The 15,389-nt window shown below is 38.7% G+C and overlaps 2 protein-coding genes across 4 annotated transcripts in view; one reads left to right on the plus strand and one right to left on the minus strand.

The window, feature by feature from the left end:
- Window positions 1-489: 489 nt before the first annotated feature.
- On the minus strand, window positions 490-12,834 carry ncdn.S (neurochondrin S homeolog). Of its 2 annotated transcripts, none has more exons than XM_041583199.1 (7): window positions 12,705-12,834; window positions 10,345-10,475; window positions 8,509-9,507; window positions 7,761-8,002; window positions 5,177-5,401; window positions 2,381-2,523; window positions 490-1,149 (listed from the first exon to the last, which is right to left on the minus strand). In XM_041583199.1, the coding sequence occupies exons 2-7, from the start codon at window positions 10,471-10,473 to the stop codon at window positions 713-715; spliced, it is 2,175 nt and encodes a 724-aa protein (XP_041439133.1). In that variant the 5' UTR covers window positions 10,474-10,475; window positions 12,705-12,834; the 3' UTR covers window positions 490-712.
- Window positions 12,835-12,864: 30 nt separating this feature from the next.
- kiaa0319l.S (kiaa0319 like S homeolog) overlaps window positions 12,865-15,389 on the plus strand; it is a 63,441-nt gene continuing 60,916 nt past the window's right edge. For both annotated transcript variants that reach the window (XM_018249504.2, XM_018249505.2), the window contains exon 1: window positions 12,865-13,004. The gene's annotated coding sequence lies outside the window, so the exon portion shown is untranslated. The remainder of the gene's footprint in view (window positions 13,005-15,389) is intronic.

Below are 15,389 nucleotides of genomic sequence, written 5' to 3' on the forward strand. Positions count from 1 at the left end.
ATTCTGTGCTGCAATTGTCCATAGGCATCCATTGCTGCTCTATCATTCAGGGATTTTTTTGTGAAGCGGTAGTAATGATTATGTTATTTATAGGAATGCACCAAATCCTGAATCCCTTGTGAAAGAACTGGGTGAATCTGAACCCTAAATTACATATGCTAATGAGGGGAAAGATTGGGAATTTTTTTTTTAAAGAACAACATTTTTGAATTCCTCGTTTGTGCAACTAAAAGTCGTGATTATTTTTTGATATGGTTCAGCCAGGCACTTGGATTCGTCCGAATCTTCCTAATAAAGGCAGAATCTTGGCCGAATCCCAAACTAAATCCAGGATTTGGTACATCCCTAGTTATTTTGTGTGAATGTAAGTTTTAACTTGGAGGCCCAAACAAGGACTGAAACACTGGCTACATGCACACACACACTTTTTTTCATCCATTTTGTCATTTACTTATTATACATATTAAGTATTTGTGTAATTACTGCAAATTCTTCAAAAGGTTGTTTTTTATTTTTGTAAGAAATTATCTTTCTGCCAACTACAAATATGTTTTACAGAATTACAACTTTTACACAATCTTTAATTTTACCAGTGCTCAAGTCCAGTATAGTTTACAGAACATTCTTCGTCCTTTTGAATCTGTTTATATACAGATCAACAGAAAACTTAAAAAAGCACTGCTTATGACACATATGTTTCAGAATACTTAACTCACGACAACTCTGCCAGGCACTGTTCTAGAGCAGCCATACCATACAAATTAGCCTTTTCTGCCCCTCCTTTTTCTCGAATAACATCCCGGCAACAGCTACTGCTCTGGGCCAGTTCTGTTAACATACCCTGAAGTGCTGTCACCAGATCAGAATCTACAGATTTAGGGGAAACATTATCCAGAAGGCACAGCGTGTCCTGAAGCCAGCTGGACCTAAGGACTAGAGCAGATAACCAAGGCAGCAGATGAACACAGCTGGAGAAAGCTTGTACACCCAGGAACCACAGCTCTGAGATCTCCTCCCAAGCTTCAGAGTAACTTTCAGACAGCGTGATGACTGGTTTTCCGGCATCAGTCTGACATGATGGCACATGGGAATGACTCAGGAAATGAATTGCAGCTTTAAAAAACTCCTCTGCATTACTTTCATGTAATACTGCAAAAATTAACAAGTAAAGCAAATTAAACATTTGATGGCAAACAAAAAACACAGTGTAAGTCCTGGAATAAACTTTTTATGCAATGTAGATATTGATGTTATGAAACAATTATAACTTGTTTCTCATTTAGCTTCCTATAACCTGAAAGTAAAATCTAGTTATTGGGGGTAAATGTATGTGCTGCAAAACAAAAAAAATCATTTAAATAATTTAAATACCGTAAAGAAAGAAAACAAATACTACTGATGGGAACACCCCTGTATTTATCATAATAATAATAAGTTCAGTAGCTACACTTTTACTATAGTGTGTGTTTCTGTACAAATAACTAGAAATAAAAAAAAAATCCAAATTGAAATACAGGTGTGGGACCTGTTATACAGAATGGTAGGGACTGGATAATGGATCTTTTCATATTCTGGATCTTTATACCTTATACCTACTTGAATATCATGTAAACATTAAATAAACCCAATAGGCTGGTTTTCATTCCAATAAGGATTAATTATATCTTAGTTTGGATCAAGTACAAGGCATTGTTTTATTATTAAAGAGAAAAAGGAAATATTTTTTTTTTTACAAATTTGCATTATTTGGATAAAATTGAGTCTATGGGAGATTACCTTTACCTGTAATTTGAATCTTTCTGGATAACGGGTTTCCATATAATGGATCCCATACCTGTATAAATCATATTCATTGGTAACTAAAAGTAGTTACCTATTGAAAAGTTGTTTGTTTTTTTTAATGGCTCTACATTGACAATGTCTCTATTCAATATAAAAATATATCAAAATATTACAGGCAAATTATCTGTTTTCCAGGAAACCGGTTATCCAAAAAGCTCCAAATTAAGGAAAGGACTTTTCCCATAGACTCCACTTTATCCAAATAATTCAAAATATTTACAAATGATTTCCTTTTTCTCTGTAACCATAAAACAGCACTTTATCCAAACTACAATTTGATGAATCCTTACTATAACCAAGACCAGCCTTTTGGGTTAATTTAATGTTTACATGAGTTTCTAGTAGACTAAAGGTATGAAGATCCATATAAGAGAAAGATCAGTTACCAGGAGAACCCCAGGTCCTGAGCATTCTGGATAACAGGTCCCATACTAAACATATATTAAATATACTAAATATTTGACATGGAACATCAAGATCACTTTCAATATGTTAATAATGGATAGTATATAGAATGTCATGCCCCTGAAAGTCTTACCTGAATTTTCAGCTAACAATCGGCTCATCATTAAGCCCAGAGTGGAAAAATTTGCTACCAGGACCAGATGCCCCTCCTTGGTTAACAGTGTTGGAAGAGACTGCATAAGAAGTTTCATTAAAGATACAAAGCAGCTTTCCTGTCTGGGGGAGAAGAGTGAGCAAAACGATATTAAAAGTACAGAAGCTAAAGCTAAATGAGGAATACCTCCTACATAAAAATAATCTACTTTTTCTTGCAGTCATAAAGGCTGTCAGTACTTGGCACCCATTCCTTTCTGTAGCAGTGCTGGAAACCAAAAGGGATCTAATGAATCAAATATAATAGATCAAATATAATAGATCAAATATATAGGTAAATAGGATCTGGGATAAAAAAAACAAAACATTTATGATGTATCTGCCCATTACTTTGCAGATACTTTACAGATACTTTGCAATAGGTAAACTGACAAAATCTAATACTTGATACTTAAGATATCCAAGGAAATGCATGCTCTTTTGCCTACCCAAAAATAAAGCATGAATTTGCATTACTACAATATTTTAGAAAGCCCTAAACTAGCAGAGTGCTGCTGCTACTGCTACTTCTTCTGGCATATGCTTGAAATAAGATTATGGTTGGTTTGTCATGTGCCAGAACCAATCTGGATTTTATCTGATGTAGTTCTTCAACACCCTTTATTTTATGGCACAAAAAACAACAGCAACACTATGTTATTTGTTTTTCATTTAAAATAGTAACTTGACCTCCAAACCCCTAACATCTCTTCCTAACCTGTATAGATTAATGGACATATTTGGGACCTTATCTGGGCTTACGATTAATCATAATAAGACAGAGGCTTTAAACCTCTCCCTCTCTCACCAGGAAGTTAAATTACTACAGCTGAACTTTGACTTTGTGTGGCAAATTCACTATATTACTATTTTGGGGGTCAAACTTACTAATTCCTATGAGTCCATGTATAAATTTAATTATTTACCGATGTACAAATCCTTGGGTGCCTTGCTGGAGAAATGGACGCATCACCACCTGTCTTGGATAGGGCGTATCAACTCGATAAAGATGTCTATACTTCCTAAGCTTTTATATCTGTTCCGAACCCTTCCTGTTGCAGTTCCGTTATCTGATCTTGCTGGGTTTAGCTCCAAGCTTTTGCGATTTGTTTGGGCTGGTAAGTTCTCACGCGTTAGCAAAACGAATATGACGTTGCCTAAGGATAAGGGGGGGGTTAGGTTTTCCTGATTTTTCGCTATACTATAAGGCGGCCCAATTAGCTCAAATAGTGACCTTACACACGATTGCTGATAGCCCTCACTGGGTCCACCTAGAAGCTCTTTTTTGTAAGCCCTACTCTCCTTCGGCTTTAATTTGGTGCCCCACCAAACTTAGACCTAAATTAGGTAGTGTGTGCTTATTACATACTATTAGGCTTTGGGATAGTGTTAGGTTGCGGTTTCGGTTGCAATCCCCATTGACTCCAGCAGCTCCTTTGTTGGGTAATCCGCTTTTTCCACCGGGCCTGCAACCTACTCTATTTCAATGGTGGCGAGATCAGAACTTTTTGTACCTAGGGCAGCTTTTCTCCTTATTAGGGCCCTATACCCCTCAGAACTTTTCTCAGAAATATAGCGTGCCGCAGGTTGAAAGCTATAGAGTGATCCAAGTATTGCATTATGCTCAATCTTTATGGAAATCTTCTGGGGTGGTGAACAGTTCTCAGACCTTTTTTGAGCATTGGTGTTGTAAAGCGCCCAAATCGCGGGGAGTGATTTCAACTTTATACAATAACTTTTTGTCCTGACTGACACCCGTCAGGTTTCCTATACACACTTATGGCAAGAGGACATAGGATGTCAGATGGGCTTAGACGACTGGGAAGTAATTTGGTCTAATATCAAGAAATCTTCAAGGAATGTCTCCCTCTTAGAAACAAATTATAAGGTTTTGCTCCGGTGGTACTTGGTCCCCGCACGTATAGCGCGATTTATACCTTTGGCTGATGATAGGTGTTTTAGGGGTTGTACTCATAAGGGCACTATGTATCATATTTGGTGGCTATGCCCTGTGGTTCAAAGATTTTGGATAAGGATTTATAATATGATTTATTCCATTTTTAATACGCCTATTCCCAAACATCCTAGTACGGCCCTATTATGTAAAAAACCTGATGCTCTCACGTCACACCAATTCCAACTTTTCCTGCTGATTATGACGGCTGCCAAACAAACAATCGCAAAGGCTTGGAAAACCAGGTATATCTCTGTCGAGGCCACGAAGAGTAAAATTGATTGGATAATGGTCCAGGAGAAAATGTCTAGCATTCTACTTGATACCCACCAGAAATACCTGTTGGTTTGGTCCCCTTGGATTGAATATAGATACGGTACTAATTATCCGACTGCCTTTCTTAGCATTTGAAACGTTACCACTGTCTTATCTCACTTGTCACTGTTTTTATAGGATTTTCAGAACTTGTCCACTAGTTTAATGGTCATTTGATTGTCAGTATTTTGTTTTTTATTCACCAACAGTGGATGTTTATAATTTATCTATAAGCTATGTGTACATTTGTGAGCTGTTTGATGTACCTACACGTGGAGACTTTCTGGTATATTTGCAGACTCAATCTGTACTGTCTCTTACTATGCTACTGTCGGCTTTTGTCAACTTTGTTTTTGTTTTGTAAACTCAATAAAAATATTGGAATATAAAATAGTAACTTGACGTAGCTGAAACAAACCCATAAGTTTGATTTAATGTATGTACTTGAGGTATTGATCAAGTACTTACCCTACAAAAGTAGGTTCAGTCACCACCAGATTCAGGAAAACACCGCAGCAAGTCTGTAGACTCAGCTCTGCTGCACTTTGCAGCCCCTCAGGCTCATCCTCTGCAAAAAGCACATCCCACTGCAGCTGGAAGTAATCACACAGCAGGGCAGGAACCCCTTCAGATATAAGCACCTTACGTGGTACCTCCTCAGCACTTAGGTGGCACAATGCAGGGAGTAGAAACCTGTGAATGTAGGGAAAAATCTGAGGAGGCTTTCAGTGGTATAAAGATGGCTGTTTTGTAAGGTTTTTTTTCTTTCAGATATGCTTGCATGAAAGGGGAACAGGAAAATGATATACGAACATCTATAACATCTATAATGCTGCTTTCAAGCAAGGTTTAAAGCAAAAAAGTGGCTGAGGAGCATATATATATATATATATATATATATATATATATATATATATATATATATATATATATATATATATATATATATATATATATAAACTATATAGACCAATATCTATATTAGTATAATGATAGCCTATGATATTACACTTGTCCAAGAAATCATTCAAGCTCCCTTTAAAGGCATTAACAGAATCAGCCATCACAACATCACCCGGCAGTGCATTCCACAACCTCACTGTCCTCACTATGAAGAGCCACCTACGTTGCTTCAAATGAAAGTTCTTTTCCTCTAGTTTGAAGGGGTGGCCTCTGGTCCAATGATCCATTTCATGGGAAAAAGGATCTTAGTACTATCTGTTTATAATACCCTAGTTATCTTCCATGCCTTAACTAGTTTGGTCTCTGCACTCTCTCCAGCTCATGTATATCCCTCTCAAGGACTGGATTCCAAAACTGCACTGCATACTCCAGGTGAGGCCTTACCAGGGACCTATAAAGAGGCAAAATTATGTTTTCATCCCTTGAGTTAATGCCCTTTTTTAATGCGAAATAGCACTTTATTTACTTTAGTAGCCACAGAATGACACTGGCTGGAATTAGACAACTTGTTACCTACAAAAAACCCTAGATCCTTCTCAGTTAAGGAAACTCCCAACACACTACCATTTGGTGTATAACTTGCATCTATATTAATTCTTGCATTTATCAACATAAACCTCGTTTTCCAGTTTTCTAATCAAACTCATTTTCCACTTATCCAGTTTAGTCAAATCACTCTGCAAAGTGACAACATCCTGCATGAAACTTATAGTTCTGCACAGCCAACATGTTAAAGGGAAAACCAGGTACCCATTCAGATAGTGGAGTCAAAGCAAGCTTTAGTGATACAACTGGCACTGATGGCCACAACATTTTCCCATTCAAGTACATCATGAGTGAGGCACTGCCTCAAGCAAACCCTGCTTCATTAGTATGTAGTAGTGATGTGCGGGCTGGCCGGGTTCGTGCCGACCACGCACCCCCCCTTTGCCCCTCAACTGCCTGCTTCCAGCTTTATATCCACGCGCCTGTTCGCCCCGCCGATGATGTCACAAAAGGGGTGGGCGAGCAGGCGCGTAGCTATAAAGGGAAGCCAGAAGTCGGGTGGAGAGAAGGCGGGTGCGGGTCGGGAAGTACATGTGTAGAGATCTTTCCATTACAAACATTTGTGGAAAGATTATTTATTTGCACCACTAACCTAACGACCAGATATCAGGGTAGAAACAAAAGTATAGTGTGATATTAACACTTCTTTATGTCTGCCTGACCAACATTTTATAACCCAACTCAACTGATGAAGCGATTTTATAGTACAATTTTATTGGTATGTGTATGGCCAGCTCAAGAAAGAAAAATGATTCACTTACTATGCAGGGTAAAGGAATATACACATTTGGAATCATAATTGCTAACAAATCACAAAATAAAAGCCTAAAACCAGTTGGACTTTTTATAAATAAATATCATCCCTTATAGAGATATGGGATCTTTCAATAATTTGGATAACTATACCTTAAGTCTACTAAAAAACATTTACATTAAAATAATAAAAAATAAACAATTAAGCATAAATGTAAAACTGGGTTCATGGAAAGGCATACTGTAATCCTCTCTTATGGTGCTCCTAATTTGCTCAACTTTCAAAGAATTTACTAAATCCAAATCCACGTTTTAGATACAACCACTAAGAACAAGAGAAGAAAAATCCCGAACTGCAACGCTCCATCTCCAAGCCCAAGAGCATGCACAATGCATAGGATTTCCAATAGACGCATGTGCAGAATATCTACATGAGCGAACTATTTCTATTGCAAGCACTACTGCTCACATACATGTGCATTTTAGCGAAGTTAACCATATTGATGACGTAGGTAAGAAAATGATGATAGAGGTGATAGAGTGGACACTGAGGAGCAGTGGTTCATATGAATGGTATTAATTAATTAAAGACTAAAAATAAATCTAAAAAGACCTACTTCTGCAAGGAATAAGTTATAATATACTTGAAATGGGTTTCATTGTTCTTTAAAAAAAAAAAAAAATAATAATTAGATTGAAATGGACTCTATGGCCCTCCCATAGTTCGCAAATTTGGGGTTAGCGGACAATGAATCCCATACCCATATAAGTGAAATTTATAAAATATCACCTTATTGCATCTCCAGGCCATATGTTACCCCAGCTATTACTCAGCAAAGCAACTTGAGAAACTTCCTTGGGAAGCTTGCTGCAAATCACGCTCCTCTGGTGGCAAGTCCGCATGTAATGAACCAGGAATGGGAGTAGTTGGATGACTTCAAGCTTTAGACAAGCGGTTTCCTCTGCTAGCCAAGCACCTAGCAACCGAACCGAAGCCAGCAGGAAGGGATCCTCCTGCTTCTCCCATCCAACCTACAAAATGCAAGAGAAGGTACTGATAAAGTATTAGACTAAAGAAAGAGTGTTAATACATTAGAAGCTCCGTTTTTCTGGGGACCAGGAAAAATTATGTAAAATCTGAGAAAATATGTTAAGAAAGTTATGGAAAGGACTATTTAGAGACAGAACCATGCAAAATATGCATCTGGTTAGTATTTTAAACCTCTTAATTTACTTAATAATAACATTCATAGGAGGTTATGCAATTAAAGGCACTAAGTTTGCCCAGGGGCAGTAACCTATAGCAACCAATCAGCAGGTAGAATTTCCTGTCACATGTTTAAAAGCAAACATCTTACTGGTTGCTATGGGTTACTGCTCCTGGGCAAACTTAGTGCCTTTTATTACATATGGGGGTTAGAGTATAAACAGCAATTTTTGGGAACATTGGGACAAGATTTTTATGCAAACTATGGGAAAACATTATGTACAATGTGCAAATTTTTCCATGAACAGACTAGTTGCAGAAGACAATTTACCTGCTGTAAATAGTATATAATAGCAGCACAGGCTTCTTGCATGACTCCTATGAGCTGCAGTTTCTGCTCCTTTCCCAATACAGGATGTTTCTCTTCCTTAGTGCATGCCAGGATCCCCATTTCAACCAAAGCATAACAGGCTGTGATGACAGACTGTCTTGAAGTCAATGGTTCAGGTTCTTCCAGTGCCATCCTCACCTCCACACATGCCAGGTTCACTATCAGAGCTAGGAAACGAGATCGCACAACCTTGTTTTCTGCCATGATCCAGGAAGAACCATAAGAATTTGCAAGGCATGCTGCAAGTTTCAAAGCTGGATCCCTCTGAGAAATACTGAGCTTATTACTAAGAATTTTCAGCAACCCCTTACAGAGTTGTTTTAAACATTGCTTTCCCCAAGAGGTCTCCAGAAGAATAGGCGATGGAGGAAGAAATATAGGCAAGAGGTCCGCCAACTGGAATTTCCATTCACCTTCTTCTTTACCAAACTCCTCACTGAGCCGGGTCAAAAGCAGTTGAAGGTCTGTACAGCTTTTCTTCCAACATTTAGGGGGCAATACAGTAAGTAAACTGGTAAGAATTTGTAAAGCTTTCTCCCAAAAATGATTGCGATTCATATATGCTTGGCATAAGTAGGGTATGCTACCATGTGAAAGTAAGTTCTTTGGTCCCTGTGGAGAAGCCAAAATACCCAGAAGACACTGGTATGCATCCTCCACCATGGATACGACTTCTTTGTTACCTGACTGACATGAGATATTTATAGTTTCATTAAATATGGGAATTTTATTAACAACCTGAGGGTGAACTGCTAGAACAGGATCGGTGGAAAAACAAGCTAACAGTGTTATGCCTAAGCTTTTGAAAAGATTCTGGGGGCATCCTTCTGGTACAGAGTTTGAAAAGAGAAGGCGGTTTGGGAACGTAAAGCCCACAGCATCAAAAATCCTCCGTCTTGTTTCATTGTTGATTTCCTGAGCTTGTGCACACTTTGTGACCTGTAGACAAAAAAATGTATACATTTTGCCATATACATTTCCAGAAAGCATATATATTTTTACTCCTATTTAGTTACATTTAACTAAAGCCTATATTGCATCTGGTCAATTAATTCAGCTGTCAAACTACCAAGAAGGTGAGCTAAATTGCACACACAGCTTTTGTACATAATGTTCACATTACAGGGGGCTCCACACTGAATACACAAACATGGCAATGCAGTCATTGGCCAATACTCGATTTGCAAGATTATCTGCCCAAAACACCATTTCTATTAAACTTTTATTTGACAAATCCAAATCTCTAAACCCAAAAGGGTTTAAGAAGAAGGAAAACTTGATACACAGGTCAGCTGTAAATTGAACTGAACCAACCCCCCCCCCCCACCAATTCAAGTCACTGATTAGAGAGCTGCATAGGAGGAAATGAGGTTTTGGTTATTATTTTAGGCATCCATTCACTCATTTATAGATTACATTTTTGGGTAACTTACTAATGTATATAATAAACATTTTATATTTTGCACCGTCTATCTATTTAGCCAGTTTTATTTTTACAGTGGACTGTTCCTTAAAAGAATGAAATGAATGTATGATACCTCCCATTAGTGTGAGTAAAATCTCCCTAATCAAGAAGTAAAAATAGGCAGTTTTTCTATCCAACTTCCTATAAAGACTGGTTTGTTGACTGGTTTTGATCACCAAAATTTTCTATTCACTTCTACAACAAACTAGCACATATACAATTGCATTGCAAGAAACTCAAACAACTTTAATAATCACATGTTTAATAAAAAAGTATATTTCAATTTTAGCACAGCACAAAAGCAGCCTCACCAGAAGCAGGGCAGCAAACTGTTCGTTGTCAGTCTGTGCTTCTTGCAGGACCTTAAGGCATTTTTCCAGTGCAAGATTATTGACTTCATCACTTTGCTCCTCAGTTGTATTAGGCATTGTGCTTGTCATATCTGTAAAGGCAAAAAACACATGTAAATGCAGTAATGCACTGACAGTATACAAGCCTTTAAAAAGGTATTAAAGAAAAATAGTGCTACATTCAGAAGCATGATACTCATAGATAACATTTTACACCTTCACCATATGAGAAGGGGCAGCCCAATATTACCAGAAATGTCTTCACTAGTTATACAGTATCTAGAAAACCTTTGCAGTACCTGATGTCTGATACATATGAAAAAGATGTACATTCTATATTCTGTGTTTTGCTTTTTACTCAAGATAGGAGAGTGTGTTATTATCCAACCTTAAAATTAATCATCAAAATATACTCCCAAAAAAACACATTACTAGTACTGATTTCTTGTGTCTAATCTAACAATAATAACCAGAAAGTAAATAAGGTGGGGTGTGTTGATGGGGTCCCCTTGCAATGGGCCTGCATAGGCCTTTTCTATGATCCCATAGATTGGCCTCCAAACAATTGGATCAGCCCAATTTGGTACAGCACATGGTGAAACTGGACAAAGATCTGTTCATCTGACAACGTTGACAAACATGCAGATCTTTGTGTGCTTGGCCAGCTTTACACTGTACAAATCTCAACTACAAAAAGCTGGTGTAAACAATTGTACTTTTGCAAAGGGTGTTGCACTAAGCCTAAAATAACTGATAACCGAGGACAATTACTTGTATTTCAATAGATAACAAATATCTCCTATTCCGTCTCTAATTCAAATGACTGCCTGGTTGCTAGGGTAATTTGTTTCTTAGAAACCAGTTATCTGGTTAACAAAAAGCTAAGAAACAAATTACCAGGGCCTGAATAGAGGGATAAGTAATAACAAATAAAGGTATCATTGCCTTAAAAAGCAAACATTTTTTGGCAGCAGGGATCAGCAATGCCCATTTGAAAGCTGGAAACATTTGGAAGTGTAGGGCAAATAGATAAAAGAGAGAGGGAACCATGGGGTATTTATGTACTTTTAACATTAAATTTGGAATACATTTTTCTATTTTTATGAAAAAGACTTGATTGGATATATTGACTTTTGCTATATCCTGGGGGATATATTCTGCCGTCACTGGCCTTTAGAGTAAGCCATGTTTACTCCCCGCTAATAGTAATTTTCTTTTCCAATTGAAAAGTTGCTATGAATAGACCATTCTAAAACATACTACAAGTTAACTTAAAGGGTACCAATCAAAGCAGAATGGTTCCCCCACCGTAGACGCAGGCTAATAAAGCATGCACTCTGATTATGGGAAACAATAGTATTTTGGCAAAAAAAAAAAAATGCTGCTAGCAAGTAATATACCGAAATAAAATGGCACAATATGTATGTAACGTAGGACTGGAGGGCTGTGCTCATAAGAGCTTACAATCTAAATGCAGAGTATACTTGAACTGTTTAGCAATCAGCTCTGATTCAGCAGCAGGCAATGTATTTTGTATGAAAGTTAAGGAAAGTATACATTTAAAGGGGCACCCCCTCTTCCCCAATCTTCACCTCTGGTGAGGGTGGCATAATGTTCGCTCTGTGGGCATTCTCTGCCCAAAATAATATTGTCCCCCCACTTCAGTGCCTGCATGTTCTATTAGTCTGCACTTGCAGTGGGGGTGCCCCTTTAAATGTATACTTTCCTTAACTTTCATACAAAAATCATTGCCTGCTGCTGAATCAGAGCTGATTGCTAAACAGTTCAAGTATACTCTGCATTTAAATTGTAAGCTCGTGAGCAGAGCCCTCCAATCAGGCCCGGACTGGCAATCTGTGCTATAAGGTGCCATAGAATGTCAGTATTTAGTGGGCTGGTGGGGGCTGTTTGGGCCTCTGTGTATCTGAAATGGCAGGGCCTATTTTAATTCTCAGTCCAGACCTGCCTCCAATCCTACTTTGTTAAATTACTGCAAAAGCCCTGTTTAATGATTTGAACGCGCTGATGCTGCAGACATAAGCTGCTGACAGGAACCAGACCTGACAACTGACAGGCACCTGAACTACACAGCTACAAACCCTACAGCATGCACAAATGATAAGCAGGTTGATCTGTAATGAAATGAAGTGGCCAGCACAATAATGAAAGTGCCAGTCTAAGAGCCATGTGCCAAGGAAGCCACAACAGGTATCAAGAAAGACACGTGTGCGGACGCGTAACACCAAGTTCTAGATTGTTTAACCCTAAACACTACAGCACACTAAATCTTAATATGACAACCCTCTGCAAGTCCCTCTTACCGGTAGAACAACAAACTACTCACAATGCGCTCCGAAACCTCACACCAAGGCCGCCCACTACACAACTTCCTAGTCGAGCGCCTTTTGGAACCCCAGCCAATTGGCAGCTTCCGTTTCTGGACAACTACCAATCAGATTATCTGACAGCATCCCGGTGCGGCTGTCATGGTGACGGACGCCATGCTGCGAAAGGAGCAAGTAAACCCGAGTATCCGGGAAAGCCAGCGCTTCCGGGAGGAGGAGCTAAGCTGTGAGTGCAGGGGGTGGGTGCACCAGAGACAGATCGGACAACAGGCACAGGTACTCTCTAATGGTATTGTTTGTAGTGGCGCATTAAAGATCCGATTTATGAAATAAATGATATTGCAGCCTATAGTTTTTATTGCGTGCGAAGGTTAGAAGCGCATTTCCTATACTCGAGTTTTTCTTACAGATATGACTGCATTTTCATTATCGCTGCTTCCTGTGCGTTTGTGCGTGCGTACATATACATGTCTAGTTAGGTACAGATAGATCTATAGATACTGAGATCTGTTGCACTCACCTTGCAACAATAACTGCATGGCCACAAAGCGCTGACCCAGTCAATCTATTTAGATGATGTCACATGCCTCCCATTCTATAGGTGCTACACATTCTAACGTGTGACTGGCTGCTGGAGTGTTTATATGGAGTCCAAACACAAACAATTCCTGAGCACTAGCCACTATCTGTTTCTCTCTAGCTATATTCATAATGCATGGGCAGTAAACATTTGGGGTTTTAACCTGATGCAATACTAGGTGATGTGATACACGGTTATTATTACCTTGTAATATGTGACATGTGTCCCATGTGAATGGATACATGTACAAATATCATTGGTGATGATGTATGAAATTTCATAATGACCTGCAAATGTAACCCATTTCCATACATCAACATATAGGTATGTATTTTAAAGGGGTTGTTCACCTTTCAGTTAACTTTTATTATGATGTAGAGAGTGATCTTCTGAGGCAATTTAAATTCCATTTTCATATTCAATTTATTGGGTTTATATCCCCTTAAAGGGGTTGTTCACCTTTAAATGAACGTTTAGTATGATGTAGAGAGTGATATTCTCAGACTATTTGCAATTTGTTTTAATTTTTTATTATCTTGTGGTTTTTGAGTTATTTGCCTTTTTTATAGGCATCATTCCTAGTTTGCCATTTCAGCAATCTGGTTGCTAGGGTCCAAATAATGCATGCAGTCATTTGAATAAGACACTGAATTATGAATAGTGGAAGGACTATAGCAATAACAATGAATGTGTAGCTGTACAGAGCATTTGTTTTTTAGATGGGGCCAGTGACCCCCTTTTGAAAGCTGTAAAGAGTCAGATGAAGAAAGCAAATAATTAATAAACTATAAAGAATACATAATGAAGACTAATGGAAAGGTTTCTTAGAATTGGCAATTCTATAACATACTAAACGTTAACCTGAAGGTGAACCACCCCTTTAAAGTCACTAGTACCAGTGGTGTAACTAGAATGCATTGGGCCCCCCCCTGCAAAAAAATCTTCAAAGGGGTCCGGCGCCCTCCAATCCCCATCCTCCTGCCCACTTTCCATACTGCCTTCGCCCTGTCCATGTCCCACCATCACCCGCGTCTACCCATTCCCGCCGACTTGCGTCCCCCATCCTCGAGAAAGCTGCTGTGGAGTAGGTTTTTTTTTTATTCTCTATAGAGGAAGCACACCCCACAGTCCGGGCCCCCTCTGCAACTGCGGGGTCTGCTTCCTCTATAGTTACGCCACTGACTAGTACTATAACCTGTGACAGTTAATTGGACATTTTTCTTTACTAGTCTTAACAACACTATACTGATTTAGGCTAATAGCTGATTAGCTGTTCTGGATATGGACACACAGGCTGTTTTCAGCCTGAGTAATTATGCAGGATGAGAGAAGCAGATCTGCTCAGTGCCCCTGCTTCATTGATTTGAATCCGATCAGCCTGTGTGCGGTCACATGCAGGCTGAAATCAGCCCAAATACGCAGGCTGAAAACAGCCTGTGTGTCTATAGCCTAATGCACTGGTGCAAAATTGTTAATTATTTTTCATCTGAGCAATCATGTATGTTGTTAACTACAGGGCTACAGAGGGTATTGCAGTCAGAGCCCCATGGCAGAGGTTTGATTCATGCTTTATTTAGTAGTATGGGGGCTCCATGATTCCTGATTTGATTAACACAGGACACAAGGATTGTGCCCTTGATTTCTCTTAGTGATTTCTGTAAAACAGTCACATCATGCTTTTATTCTTTGTGTTAAGCAGGCAGAGAGAAGAGCTGCCTTGTTGGGATTGGCACAGAGCTTTGTGTGTTTACACTTATGTAAATTTGACACTGAGAAAACATTTGTATCTTGCATGGGACAGCTGCAGGGAGATTTATAGCTTGCTTGTTACAGTGATCCATAGTACTTTATGTCAGACACACACAGAGGTGATTTATTATTGTGGGGCAAAGGCAAATCATAGATCTCTGTTCTCTTCTTTATGGATTACACACAGTAAGGAGGGTTTGCTAAATGATCTGTGTGGAACATGTACATCTCTCAGCACAAACACAAATAAGTGCCCTTTAGAGGAGTAAGATAGGAGAAATGTGTATCTTGCAGGACAGGTTCAGATAAAATGCTAAGCTGCAGCCACAGAG

Source organism: Xenopus laevis, chromosome 2S (assembly GCF_017654675.1).
Source record: "Xenopus laevis strain J_2021 chromosome 2S, Xenopus_laevis_v10.1, whole genome shotgun sequence".
Classification (NCBI taxonomy): Eukaryota; Metazoa; Chordata; class Amphibia; order Anura; family Pipidae; genus Xenopus; species Xenopus laevis.